The sequence below is a fragment of the Punica granatum genome, unplaced genomic scaffold (genome assembly GCF_007655135.1).
Source record: "Punica granatum isolate Tunisia-2019 unplaced genomic scaffold, ASM765513v2 Contig00108, whole genome shotgun sequence".
Lineage (NCBI taxonomy): Eukaryota > Viridiplantae > Streptophyta > Magnoliopsida > Myrtales > Lythraceae > Punica > Punica granatum.
The window spans coordinates 130,001-144,278 of record NW_022204095.1 but is presented as its reverse complement, the minus strand read 5'-3'; the positions used below and the strand labels follow the sequence as shown (position 1 = coordinate 144,278).

General features: G+C 43.6%; 2 protein-coding genes across 2 annotated transcripts; both read left to right on the top strand.

Moving 5' to 3' along the window:
* The first annotated feature begins 1,143 nt into the window (after positions 1–1,143).
* LOC116190053 (putative ATP synthase protein YMF19) lies at positions 1,144–3,619 on the top strand. Its single transcript, XM_031519724.1, has one exon. The coding sequence runs from the start codon at positions 3,001–3,003 to the stop codon at positions 3,478–3,480; it is 480 nt and encodes a 159-aa protein (XP_031375584.1). The 5' UTR covers positions 1,144–3,000; the 3' UTR covers positions 3,481–3,619.
* A 156-nt stretch (positions 3,620–3,775) lies between these two features.
* LOC116190050 (cytochrome c oxidase subunit 3) lies at positions 3,776–4,974 on the top strand. The gene has a single exon (XM_031519719.1). It carries the CDS (start codon positions 3,861–3,863, stop codon positions 4,656–4,658), a length of 798 nt encoding a protein of 265 aa, XP_031375579.1. The 5' UTR covers positions 3,776–3,860; the 3' UTR covers positions 4,659–4,974.
* Positions 4,975–14,278: the final 9,304 nt, after the last annotated feature.

Genomic DNA, 14,278 nt, shown 5'->3' with positions numbered 1-14,278 from the left:
TATTTAAATAAAAAGATGTGCGATCCCGCTCTTCGACTGCGTATTGAAAACTACCCGGAACCGGAACCCACCTGACTTCTTCGATGATTTATGGCCTTCGCGTCCCCGTAGATCGTGTGATTTCGACAGGAACTTAGTATATACTCGCCCAAGAAATCCGGTTTTGACCCTTACCTTAGGCTTTCCAGCCCCTGGATATCCATTCGCTCTGGTCGGTCGGTAGAAAGAGTCGTTATCTATTCCTCTCCCGCCCATTGAGGCTGTTTGAGAAACTCACTCGTTGTCCCGAAAATGTCGATTGATCGGGAGTGGAGATCGAAACCCAATACAATAATCAAAATCGGGTTGGTTATATTATAGGGCTATGTTTAGCCCGCCAGTAGCGGGGTGAAGAAAGCCGAGGTACCGACAGAAAAATTGGATCTCACTGGCCCAACTAATGATTCTACCCCTAGCTCGCTCTCCCTCTTCTTCCCTCAATCAATGAGTGACTCGTAGTGACGAAGAACCAGTCCGGAGCCGTCGCCCAGTATCCCTCTTTGCCCCTCCAAGGGATTATGCAGAGGCAAGAGCCCGGGCAGCAGGCATATAGGATATCCTAAGCGAAAATACTTTCGATCTCTTCATCAATGATGATCTTGGAAGCACTGTAATAAGCATAAGCTCTGGTTCCAACCAAGTAGCGGCACGGAAGCGAATTAAGAAGACTTTATTTGTTGAAAATATTTATTTTCGTCCACTTCCATCTCTTCAGTCGAAGCCTCTATCTCGTCTGCCGGGGAGAGAACGAGACAGGATACCGGAGAACCGAACCCACGTCTGTACCCACGAAGGAAACCATCACCTTTCTCTTTATATTAAAATATTCCATGGTCCTCCATTCTATACCCCCGGTGATGAGAGAGGAGTTGAACAACTTCACCCGCGCTCTTGTTTTTGTCGACCAACTCCAGCAATTGCGCGTCAGCCTTCCCCTTCCACCTGGCTGGCCATGAGGAAATGGAAAAAGGGTATTCGAAATCCTATTCGATCCTTCTCTTTCATCTAGGAGACCAATGACCAATATTTATATCCTTATTCATCGGCGGCCTTCCTCTATATACTTGTGCTCACGATGCCAGATCACCACTTGAATGATTGGCACAGACCAAAGTCCTCTACTGAATTCTTATTCCATCTCCTCTAAAGGTGAAGATTCTCCTGACTACATGTCCTTTCCTTGGTAAATTTATACGAAAGTATACTAAGTTCACGATATTGTTATCAGACATGGGTTCCCCGAGCTGTTGATCTTTGGTTATTCAAAATGTCGACAACTTCTTAGTCCTATGTCTGTGTCTACTAGAGATGATGAACAGATGCTCTCTTTCTGCCCAGGCTTTTAAAATAAATAGAGGGTGCAGGCAAGGTCTTTGTCTGGCGCTGGGGAGGCTTAGGCATTTAACTACTTTACCCGGTCAGGCATTCTGTCGGTTTGACGCCTCTAGTAGAGGAAACCATACCGAAAGCACCTTACTTTACAGAAGGTCTCATCAATGCTTGTTTAATGTCCCAGTCATCGCCAAAGCCGCGAATACAGTGCAAAGATGTTCTTCTATCTCCTTTGTGTCAGTTTAAGAATCAGTAATCGGATGCTATAGAGGAAGATTCAAAAAGTTAATATATTCCAAGTCCCAAAGTGGATTCAATAGCTTCACTAGCTGTGAATTCTGCCTTCCATGAAAACCCCGTCTTTTTGGCAGCAACTGCTAATAGATAGGAAAGAACGACTGACTGGGCAGACTAACTTCAGGGAAGGAGAGTCTTAGAAAGAAGACCGCTTTGCGACTGGCTTGACTGAATGGGCATACTGAGGCATAGGCTACATGGGATGAATTAGTCAATTCAATCCTTTCATATGCATATGGCACTTTCGGGTCCTTCCTAAATAAATCATTGCCCTGGAGCCTCATCTCTTGAGCTCAGTGGGATATAATTGATCCAACTTTCAGTTAGCATTCAAATGAAACTATATTTTTAACAGATTGAGTTGGATGTAGGTAAGGATGTGCCCTAAGGGGGGAAAATGCATTCTTTATTTCCATAAAGAATTAACTTATCGATACTCGTACAATCCAGTTCTTTTAGTGGGAGAGCAGTAGTCACATCCTGGCTTCTATCTCCTCGTCGTTTAGTCAGTGATCTAGTGGAATTCTATCTTGAAGCGAGTGCAGCGTAAGGAATGCTTCCTTGTTCTCCTCCTTATTCAAAGCATCGAGCAAAGAATATTCTATAAGGTATGGCTACTTGAGCAAAAGCGAACGAGACAGATGAGGAGGCAGAGACGTAAGGCATAGGGCAAAGGAGCAACGAATGGTAACGGAGGAAAGTAGTAAGGTATGAAATTACTTAGAAAGAAGCATGTTGGATGACGAAACGATGACTTAATTAATGCTACAATTATGGATTTGGGACTTTATCGAAATAACGTCAGTGATAGATGGAATCGTTCAGTACGCTAATCTTGACAGTTTCCATTTTCGATTGAGAAAGCGGCAGGCCCAACTAGCTCTACAGTAGTGCCTTGCGAGGTCGTGGAGCCGGTAACCCTCGTGCGCCTACTCATATTCAAAAGGCGCGTCTGGCGGTTTGTTATCGTATAGAAGAGAGAGGTTGCTTTTAGGAGTGATCTTTCCCTCTTCAACAAGCCAGTGTGATCTCACTTTCGAAAGAGAGTTGCGATAATGAAAACAGATATATATCAAGTGTACAGTGAGGGAACAAGCAAGGGACTGAGCGCTAGCTGATCTACGACCACCGTTGCGCGTTAGCGCAGCCGTTTTCTTGCTAGGTAGCCAGTCTTGACTTAAGTCGGTCCAAGCTTGATTTATCTCAACCAATGCCCAAAAAGTCCCATCTCTTTCTTTGTTGGTCAACAACCAGCTCTCTATAGTTCATTACTACTCGTGGAGGCTTGACGGAGTCTTGCTGTCTGGAGGGAAGCATTTATTTTGATCAAGAATGCCTCAACTGGATAAATTCACTTATTTCACACAATTCTTCTGGTCATGCCTTTTCCTCTTTACTTTCTATATTCCCATATGCAATGATGGAGATGGAGTACTTGGGATCAGCAGAATTCTAAAACTCAGGAACCAACTGGTTTCAGACCGGGGGAACAACATCCGGAGCAAGGACCCCAACAGTTTGGAAGATATCTTGAGAAAAGGTTTTAGCACCGGTGTATCCTATATGTACTCTAGTTTATTCGAAGTATCCCAATGGTGTAACGCTGTCGACTTATTGGGAAAAAGGAGGACAATCACTTTGATCTCTTGTTTCGGAGAAATAAGTGGCTCACGGGGAATGGAAAGAAACATATTCTATTTGATCTCAAAGTCCTCATATAGCACTTCTTCTAATCCTGGATGGGGGATCGCTTGTAGGAATGACATAATGCTAATCCATGTTCCACACGGCCAAGGAAGCATCGTTGTTTAATCTCATTATGACTTGGGCGTTCGGAAGAGATTCCTTCTCGATCAGAATAGTGGAATAAAAGGCACTAATCCGCGACCAGCAAGTTTTCCAAAACCGAACTGAATGGAATTGTTACTTTTCAAAAATGCTTGCTGAAAATCAAAGAAAGAAGATCCATTTTCCCACGTAGTTCGTCGGTCAAACCAACGATTCTCTTCTCAAAGGTTTAGAGAGATCTTTTTTTAGTTCGACTTCTATCAATGCAATGAAAGAACCATCCCTTCCTATTTGTTTGTCCTGTCAGATAGAAAGAAAATTAGACCCCAAAAAGCCCTTCTTTACCAATATAGGGGGTGGGGGGTGAAGGGGGGGTTTACATACAACCGAGGCAACAATGGTTTATGATTGAATCTCAGAGGCATTCTTATCATTTGGTAGATCCAAGTCCATGGCCTATTTCGGGTTCACTCGGAGCTTTGGCAACCACCGTAGGAGGTGTGATGTACATGCACCCATTTCAAGGGGGTGCAACACTTCTCAGTTTGGGCCTCATATTTATCCTATATACCATGTTCGTATGGTGGCGCGATGTTCTACGTGAATCCACGTTGGAAGGACATCATACCAAAGTCGTACAATTAGGACTTCGATATGGTTTTATTCTGTTCATCGTATCGGAGGTTATGTTCTTTTTTGCTTTTTTTCGGGCTTCTTTTCATTCTTCTTTGGCGCCTACGGTAGAGATCGGAGGTATTTGGCCCCCAAAAGGGATTGGGGTTTTAGATCCTTGGGAAATCCCTTTTCTTAATACCCCTATTCTCCTTTCATCCGGAGCTGCCGTAACTTGGGCTCATCATGCTATACTCGCGGGGAAGGAAAAACGAGCAGTTTACGCTTTAGTAGCTACCGTTTCACTGGCTCTAGTATTCACTGGCTTTCAAGGAATGGAATATTATCAAGCACCCCCCACTATTTCAGATAGTATTTATGGTTCTACCTTTTTTTTAGCAACTGGCTTTCATGGTTTTCATGTGATTATAGGTACTCTTTTCTCGATCATATGTGGTATTCGCCAATATCTTGGTCATCTGACCAAGGAGCATCACGTTGGCTTTGAAGCAGCTGCATGGTACTGGCATTTTGTAGACGTGGTTCGGTTATTCCTATTTGTATCTATCTATTGGTGGGGAGGTATATGAAGGAACGAATCAGTGGATTGAGGAATGAAAGCTCGAAGACAAAGAGAATCGGGCTTTTCCAAAGAATTACTGCAGCTTTCCCACTCCCTTTGATTATCATATACAAAAAAGTCTCTTCCACTTTCCTATCAAATCTCTCTCTATTCTGGCACATAAATGAAGGGATCGAAGAGATTATGGCAGATCATGTTCACCAAGAAATGACCCGAAATTGGATCTTGGGCTATTTGAGAGTCTTTCTTTTAATCGTAATCAAAGATGTTTTCTTGTCTCTCGTTTCTTTTCTGAACAAATTGAAGAACCTAATGGATCGAACTCATCCTTGGCTGCTACGAAAGATATCGTCCTTGCGTTGCGGAAGGAACGTTCTGTTCTCTTTTGAGTTGGAGGCAAGAGCTCTTTCTGGTCTGGCTTCTGTGGCATTTGTCCTTTCCCCAGTTTTCAGTGAAGTTCCTAAATAAATAGGAATATTTGGCATTAGCTTTAACTTTAAACAAGCTCTCGATTCTAAAGTCATTTCTCGAGTAAGATGAATGTGTAGCTTCTTCTCAAGCAGTAGGACCGGCAACTCAAACAGTCTTCTATCCAACACCGCTTACTTCTATAAGACAAGAGCTCCTAATGGAACAATTACCTATTCTATCTTATTCGCTGCCAATACCCGTATTCAGATTCAATTGCGACAAGAGCGTATTCTTTCTCTTCAAAGAGGGCATTCTCGGCATCAAGACTAGTTGCCTTTTTTGCTTTCATTCCCGCTTTAGACTAAGGTAATAATAAGCTTACTTTTTCGAGAGACAACAACTCGAAAGGCGAATGCCTATGCCTATTAGAGCACCAGCCTTTACCCCGCAAAAGCGATACGATAAGACAATGCAGTCCAGACCTGAAGGCAAGTCGAAGTTCCTATTGAGGAAGATGCGCCATTCGTTTTCAAATGAAGATAAGATGTATATGACAAAAAAAAGACATTCTCTTTATAGAGTGAGATTCGTGTGCAGCTGATGAAATGACTAGGGTTGATGATCTAACGGTTCTTTCTAAGACAGACTAGACTGGGTTTTCTCTTCCGTCCGTGGAATTTTCCCTTCCCTATGAATGCCATCAATGCCACTCGAGGTGATAAGTTAAATGAACAATCGAAACCCCGGGAATTTTGGCATAAATCGGATTTCCTTTCCTACGAGACATCGAAATGTGACATTTGAGCGTTTTCTCGGGATTTTTGATTAAAAGTAAATTTCCCTTCCTAGACGTCAATTGAAATCGGACAACTTTATAAAACAGCGTATTTTTCGTCATCAAGAGGAAAGTCAGAAGGGAATCGGCTTACTCAAGAGTTCTTACTTCTAGACCTGAAAAGAGCTTATTCGTGCACAACAGCTTATTCTGATTCTATAGCAGTCTTCTATCTAAACCGGTTCTCTTTCAAGCGTCGTAGGTCGAGTCTATGCAATGGAGGAGCTGCTTTATTAGACAACTTCCCGTTCCTCCCGATTCGGCATTGAGCCGTCAAGACAAGAAGAGCCAGCCTTATTGCTTATTCGGTACGGTTACCCTCCGGGATAATTCGATTCGGGTCATACCCCTAAAAAAAAGTTGGATAGATGTAGACGCGGTGATAAATGAGTCACAGAATTCGCTATCTGAACCTTCTTTTCAGTTTGTCACGATTTCATCCGTGGTGGTGGAAGAAGCAATTCCAACATATTCCGTTGCCACCTCCCCAACCTTTCGGAGAGAGTTGGAGATGGCTGAAACGCGCTTCACCTTAAGAGAGAGACTTTCTTAAGGTGATCGGTTCATCGGCAAGGACAGATACGTGCAATCGAAAGATTGCTAGAGACTACCCCAGCTTCAAAAGAAGGAAGGCTAGCAAGCTTTCGAGGGTTGGTAGTGGCACGTAAGGCGCGACCCTACGTAAATGGAGCTTTTGCTTCCCGTCTCTACTTGTGTTGTGTAGTATGACGTCCACGTCGTCTTTGACTGTCGTTCCTTAACTCGTCCCTTCGCGTAGCCCACGGAGCGGTTCGTAGTGAAAGTTACTTAGCTAAGAGAATCTTTCTTTCCTTTCGGCTAGAAGGCTACGGGCAGATTGGATTTTTCTTTCGTGTAGTGGGGATAGTCGCACTAAGGTAATTCTTCATCCAAGAAGAAGTCAGGGATCAAAGCGGATACTTGTTCTTGATGGTTAGGTTACCTTGTTGAGCGCCCGATAATCAATGCACAAGGCTCCCGCTTTTTCTGGAATAAAACAGGGGCTTCCCAAGCTTTCCCCAGCAAGATAGGGAAAAACTGCCTTGGAGGCTGGAATAGAAATAGGCCTCAATGAGTTCCTGAAATTCTTTCCTGAGCTCAACAAAGCCCCTTAACTAATAGATGCTAGTTGGGGGGCCATCTGCTAAACCCAGCCCCAGTCTAAGTAAGTTAAGGGGCTTTGGCTCCAGGCCCCAACTCGATCTTGTGGTAGACTGCCCTCCTAGGGGGCACTTGGCAACTCACTCGTGGGCCATGATATCCCAAAATTCCTAAAGTACTTGCTGCACTTTCTGAGAAAGAAGTCGTCTTGGTATTGGATCCGCTCTTCTCTTAGCATAAAGATGAATTAGATTCTATTCGTCTTCTTTATTCTTAAGAGAACCCCCCCCCCGAACCATTCTTAAGACCACCAAGCCCTCTCGAATGAGTTCTACTATAGAAGCTTTCAACGTACACCCCGGGACAAATTTATCACTCACTGAGAAGTGAAAACCTGTGACTAGATCGTCCTGAAGACGGATGCGACGGGAAGAAGTGGCATTTGGAAGTGTTGCTGACTTAACATTTAGGTTTCGACATAACAAAGCTTGCACTGTCTTTTCGCACTTAGGTGCACAGCGTGCCATTGGTAATGATTCTACTACGGTGCCACAAATTCGCAAGCTGATCCTAAGGTTTCGTTGTTGTTCATTGGATTCCGGAGGAACTACTTCGTTAGGATTGGGGAATTGCTGCGATTCTTCCTGAATAGCCTGGATTCTCCCGTCGAGAGTCACTTTGAAAGTATTACCTAAACTCTTCCTACTGAATATGATAAAGCCTATAAAACAACGAGCTACTATCATTTCTTCATTATAGATTGAGATCTTCTTCGAACTTAATGCACAAATAGATGGAATAGCAGCAAATAGCATCTTTCTAGCCTGCATATTCGTCGAACTCAATCTCATTTTGAAAGTCTATCTCTATCTTTCAGCAACTGAACGGGAAGTGGTTTAGGAAAGGACTTTAGAATCGGATGCGCTCGCCCAGCGAGAAAGGCCCTGACCCTGCCAACCAAGTCAAAATCAAAAAGAAAGAAGAGAACGAAAGGAGAAGAGAACTTCGTATTTTGGTAATTCTCTAGGAGTCATCTTTAACCTTGAATGCTATTAATAGATTCTACAGCAATAGTCCCTCGGACTCGGAAAGTAATAACGAAAATGGCTAACCCAATAGCAGATTCCGCAGCTGCCACCGTTGGAACCAATGAAGCAAATGATTGACCCATCATATCATCCGAAGAAACAGAAAAGACCAAAAAGTTCAAATTCACAGCTAATAACATTGATTCAATTGGCATTGACATAATAGGAATATTTCGTCTATTAAGGAGGATTCCCCGAATACCTAAAATAGAAATGATCATCGAAAATGTGAAATATTTGATAGGATCCATTTCGGGAACGTAGAATGAATGGTTGAGAAATTCAAATGTTATAACTCACGTCAGGAACCAACACTATGTCAGTTACAACCACGACCCTTATCTGCCCCTGTCATTTTTTAATAGTGTTCGTATGGCATCGTATAGTAAATTATTATTTTTTTTTTCCGTTTCGTCCATTTCACTTTGCATACTTTTAACTAAAGACAAAAGTAGGTCCCTGTTATAATTCTCAAGGGAATAATCTGAAAGGAGTTCATTAAGTACTTGATCTTTAAAGGAAGGTGTCTTGATATGGTTCGCCAAGGGAAATTCTTCCCGGATTTGGTCGGCGAACCTCTCTCGATATTTCTCAAAGGACTGTAGTATGAGGTCGTTGAATCAGTCTTTTTCGCCACATCGCGTATAACGGGAATTGAACCAATTCGGAAAAACCCCGCGAAAGATTCAATCCAGGCTCGTTGATCTCTTTTCTTACAAATTTCTTAGAATGAAACCAGACAGAAGCGATTCATTTCATTTCTATACGATATTTGATGATCCCGATTCAGATCCTAGAAAGAGGAACTTTATCACGGGTAAGGGGGATATGAGTAAGCAGTCCTTAACTAAACGTCAATTGCTGTGCCAAAAGAAAAGGGTAGGAAGGATGGGAGGGGCTAAAAAGCACTTCTAGACTCTAATGAAGAAATAGATAGTAAAGAAGTAGCTCTGTGATATCCCAACGGGAAGTTCAGAGGGAATGCTTTGTTAGCACACCAAGGCTTCTGGCTGATCTGGTCTCACTGGAGAGTTTTTACTTCGAGGGAGGCGAAAGGCGCAATGAAAGAGTCAGAAAAAGATGTGAACATAAAGACAGAGGTAACCCTACCAGGAAACGAAGCTCGTGGAAGTTTCCCAAATAGCTTTGGTGAAAAGGAAAAAAACCTCGACCTATTCTTACTTTTGAAAGGATATTTAACTCATGCCTTACGGGGCCCCCCATTCTGTCTTTTCATTGTCTATAGTCATAGGACTAAACAATAGATTTTGTGAATCTACAGACAGATATGGTTTTTGAACTGAGCTTGTTCCCACTCGTATACCAGCCAAAGTTAGGTAAAGAAGTTTCTTTGGCTTCTGCACTTAAAAGTCCCTTCTTTCTCTTAGGGGAAGCCAAAAGCTAGCTATCTCTTCCTTGCTCGACTTCCCGACTTGCCTTCATGTCTCGCTACTGATACACCTACTTGATATCAATCGGCCCCTATTAGTAAAGCAACGATTTGAAGCTGGTAGAAGCAGATATTTCATTTCCAGTTCAAGCACAGTTGATCCAGGCGGTTGGGGTAGGGATGGGCACATAGCTGGAATGGTAGACAGGGAAAGGAAGGTACGCTCTAAAGGTAATTCTGTAAGCGGATGCCAATGATAGAGCTAGGCCAATGCTAATAATAAAGACAAGGATAAATGCCCAGAAGGAAGGCATAAATTAAACAAGCGACAGGATGGGATTGGGATGCCACTAAACAAGCAAACTAAGCTAATACCAGTTCTTTTCTTGCTCCTCCATAGAAGTTCTTGGAATGCCTCTTTGTCACAGAAAGAGAGGCCTACAAGAGGAGACTTATATTCAATAAAAGAGAAACCTATATCTGACTACCCTACTTCACTTCCAACTAGTGCTTTGCCTACTGTCTTTGAATAATGCTTCATTCCAAGGCGTAAAAGAAAGCTTATTAGAGCATTGAATTGACCTATAGTATCTCATCACAACTCAGATGGCTTTAACAGGCTTTCTACTAAATCAAAAGACTACTCGCTACTAACTGAAGGCGTGACGCGCGTGCTTCTTTCGAGGAAGCCACTTCGATGTACTTCCTTGATTGACCGAAAGGCAGGCCCAAGCTTGAGTTGTCTCTGCTTGGATTCGCTGGACTCTGTCTGGGTTCGTCTAGCTTTGCATTGCTTGCCTGGCTTAGACTGGGTGAATTTTTCCCCTTTGAAAGCCCCATACCTTACTAGAGCCCCCCAACAAGACCAGAACTCAATTAAGTCCGCCTTCTGTCCCCCACTACCAAAAGACGTGGAGACCTCTTTATCTCGTCAGCTCCTTACCTAAGGTTACCTTCACGTCACTTCCTTGAACTCGCTTAAGGAAATCCCAAGCTCCAATCAGCTTAGCTCCAACACTCGAAAAGAAAAACTACACAACAACAAGGCAATGGGGCCTCAAAACCCCCATTTATTTATACAACCACTCAAAACGACAACTCAAAACACCAATTCATTAGCAAAACTCACCCCTATTCACTTACGAAGCAACCGGCCTCCCCTAACAATGGAAGCAAAGTCTGAAAAGGCGGATCAAAAGTCTTCCGTTTATTATGTGGCTACCTAGCTCAAAAGCATCCCAGGACAAATTTCAATTTGGGAGCTGCTTTCTACATTGGATTGGAAGCACATCGGGAATCGTTTAGTTGAGTGCTTCGAAAGGCACACGTGCCTGAAAAAACTTCCCCCGAAAGAATGAGTCAAATGATTGCCCAAATCCTTTCGCAAATAATCATCACATTTTCGTTCGGATGACGAACTACCCGCTGAAGGACGCAATCATGTCCGACCCCTCAACATCACTGTCCGATGCAATGAGTAGTTGATTTCCTTTGGTCAACATTGACAACGGATCGGGCCTAAACGTTTGCCCCTTGCGAACGTAATAGCTCAGTTGAGTCTTCTAGTCTAGTCATCTCTTTTCCCTCTTCGCCAAGAAAGAGGACTAAGAACATAGAGAGAATCGCGAAGAGATTGCCTACTGTAAAGTAAAGTAAAGTCAAACGTTTGTCGGTGGCAACATCGGCATGCGTTATATAAGACTTTAAGCGCACCTGAACTACCCATAGTCTATCTAGTTACAGAGTTGCACTCAATAGTCAATCAATTCGTTTTTCCGTAGGTTGATGCTTTGTATCGCACGCTTGTTATAGTTGTTATTATAGTTATTTAGAACACTAAGTGCCTATCAATTAGTTCAAAGAAAGCGGCCGGGGTGTACACTATACTTTCATTCTAATCTCGATATTTAACGGAATCGGTATCGAACAAGCTAGGGATTCGCGCCTTGATTGCCCGCGAAAGCCGTAACCCTTTAATTGCTTAGGAGAACCTGCCTTATTTAGTAAAAGCTTTTTCTTGCTTAATGCTTTCCTATCTCGAGTTATTCCCCGTGATCCACCTATGAGATCGCTTGCACCGGCTTTGGATTAAAGAAGATCGGCCATAGAATAGAAGAAAGGAATGGGGACATAGCGAGAGACTCTCGATTCGCTGCTCTACATGGGAAAAAAAGGATTATTAGTACTGTACGCCCGCAACAACAAAGAGGCCGATTTGAGAACGTGTGGAGAGGCTCACGGGGCTAGACCCATCACAAACCACAAAAAGAAAAGCCTTTACTAAACTAAAAAAGGTAGCCTCAGAAAAACTTGTCAAAAGACTTGACCCCCTGACCCAAGCAAGGGCATTTCGGCAGTTGGTCGGTCAAGACGGGGACTTTCCCAAAGCTCCTTTCGACCTCAGCTCAGCTCCAAAACAAAGATCGATACAAAGAAGGGGACCGGACGGGGGGGGGGGACAAAGAGGAATATATTATTCATTCACAGATGAGCCTTTCCTATACCAGAAAGACTTGTGAGATCGATAGAGACAACGAGGCCAGGGGAAGAGACCCATTCTTTATAAGAGAACGGGAATACGGAACCGCGATAATGGTGTCTTGGGACCTTCAAAGATTCCACGCCATGAAGTCCACACTGAGGCTGTATCACTTCCTCTCTCTTCCTTTTAAAATGATTGATAATCATAGTTCTTATTTCTTTGACACTTGCTGGCTTCCTTCTGGTTGTCACATCTTGTCACCCTGTCTGCTTTGGCTATCTGTTTGTAATGCTGACTTCTTTTCTTCGATTGAATGAAGTGCTTCTGGACTGTACCTCAAACGACTTTACGGCCTTTCTCTTTCCGGACGGATGTTGTTTCGTTTAGTAAGAGTCGAGCGGCTCTTAATGAAGATTGGAGAGGGTAGCTCGCGGATTGGTCTTCATTGCGCAACCATCCGGCCGGCGAGAATAATAAAGTGTTCCGCTTTTGTTCTCAGCGACCTACCGTCAACAATTTGGAGAGTTTGCTTTTAACACATTGGGCCGGGAAAAGAAAAAGGGTCGAAGTTTAGATAGAAGAGATCATCACATTTATGATTCTCTTCTCGAACATGAAAGTTCGCATTTTTTCCTTTTTATTTAAAAGGGGGAACTTGGAATTGTCGTAAGAAGTTGAGTGGATATGGAAAAGGAAGAACTCGCTTTCGCTAGGCACCAAGGCTTCAACAACTCCTAACTTCCCTTGAGCCTGGTTAAGAAAGGAAAGCCGGTCCAATCCTAGATTCGTGGGGGGGGAAAGCACTAGCGAGAAGCTTCCCTTGGGATTGTTTTCCGAGGCAGTTTTCCTGCCCATAGATAGTAGAACCAATCCTTCTTTCCACGCTCCCTTAAAAGTTATTCCGGTTGGTTATTCTTTAGTAATGCATTGGTGCCTTACCCTTGCAATCAACTTTCATAGGTATACTTTGACGCATCTCTGAACAAGCAAATCTCAATGCTTCCGCTACTCCCGCCCGCCACCCGGTCGTTCTTATGGTCTCTGGAATCGCTTTCAAAGCGGATTTATTCTTCCTTTTGACTTTCCATTGAGTGGTTAGTTCCGGGGAATCACCTGTGCGGGATTGATTTAGCTCAGAAGCGCCCTCTCTTTCACAGCCGAGGAGTACACATCGATGAGCTTAAGGTTGCCTTTTTCTGATTCGGAAGTCTCGCGAAAGACTAGGATTCAATCCAGGCGGCTACCTTGTTGCGAGCGAAAGCCCCCTTCAAACTAAAGCCAGTAAGCCCTCCAGCTGCATTAAGGAACTCCAGCGCTGGACTGGAGCACTCAAGCAGATAAGGCAACTTTAGCCCCTTTCGGCGAGAGATTGAAAAATCTCCCTGAAACCATTGTTTATACTCATCTGTCCTTTGCTGTCTTCCCGTGCTGAAAGACATGCCCGTGTTAAGAGACGCTTGAGATTGGTCAGGTCAGGGCATGTAGCAGAAGGACTGTAGCCCTTTTTTTTTTGGCTTCTCGGAACCTACTTTTTCAATGAGAATTTCGACAAATTCAATAGCAGTTGGAAGTTTCTCTGATAGATCGAAAGGCTTTCGCATTCTCCTCTATCAGAGGAGTGAGAAGTGCAATTTTCTATTTTTTGATGAATTTGTATTCAATGACCCAAGGGTCCGATTCATTGGATAGGTCGAGCTCTAACGGTTCTTGTTCATGATTGGTGGGACTCTGAGGGACATCGAGAATTTCCACCTGACCTCCGGGGCTGGTGGCCAACTAGTTGATCATCCCCATATCGGTCGAAGAGGGAGTTACGGCCTTTGTGAGGTCCGGCACGCTTAGTGGCGCTTGGTTTACGCGCACCTCCGAGCGTGGAACATATCAGATGTTGTTAGCCAAGCCCAAGAGCTGATACCACACTCGTTGAACACGAAATACTCATTGAAGCAAAACGTAGGATCTTACTATACGATCGACCTCCCATTCCCCGAAGCCGGAAGAGAACCTGCCTTAAGAAAGAAGAAAGCAAACTCTTCAAGATTGATACTGAGTTAGAGTTAGCTAGACTCAATGATGATAAATCGAGTATCTTTCTCTAGACGTACACAGAGTCTGGTTAGGACTCAATGTACAGTAAACAAGGGAAGTAGCACTAAGCGACTACCAACGGAGGAAAGACCCGCAGAGAAGAGGCAAAGTCTATCTCTGTACATGGCATCTGGTGAGGACGAGTAGGTGCAAGGGGATTGAGCTAGCTAAGCTCATTTGTTGAAGCGGTTACACTTTCATCAACTATACGATG

Coding starts and splice junctions, on each gene's coding strand:
- LOC116190050 (XM_031519719.1), top strand. CDS start 3,861: ATGATTGAATCTCAGAGGCATTCTTATCATTTGGTAGATCCAAGTCCA.
- LOC116190053 (XM_031519724.1), top strand. CDS start 3,001: ATGCCTCAACTGGATAAATTCACTTATTTCACACAATTCTTCTGGTCA.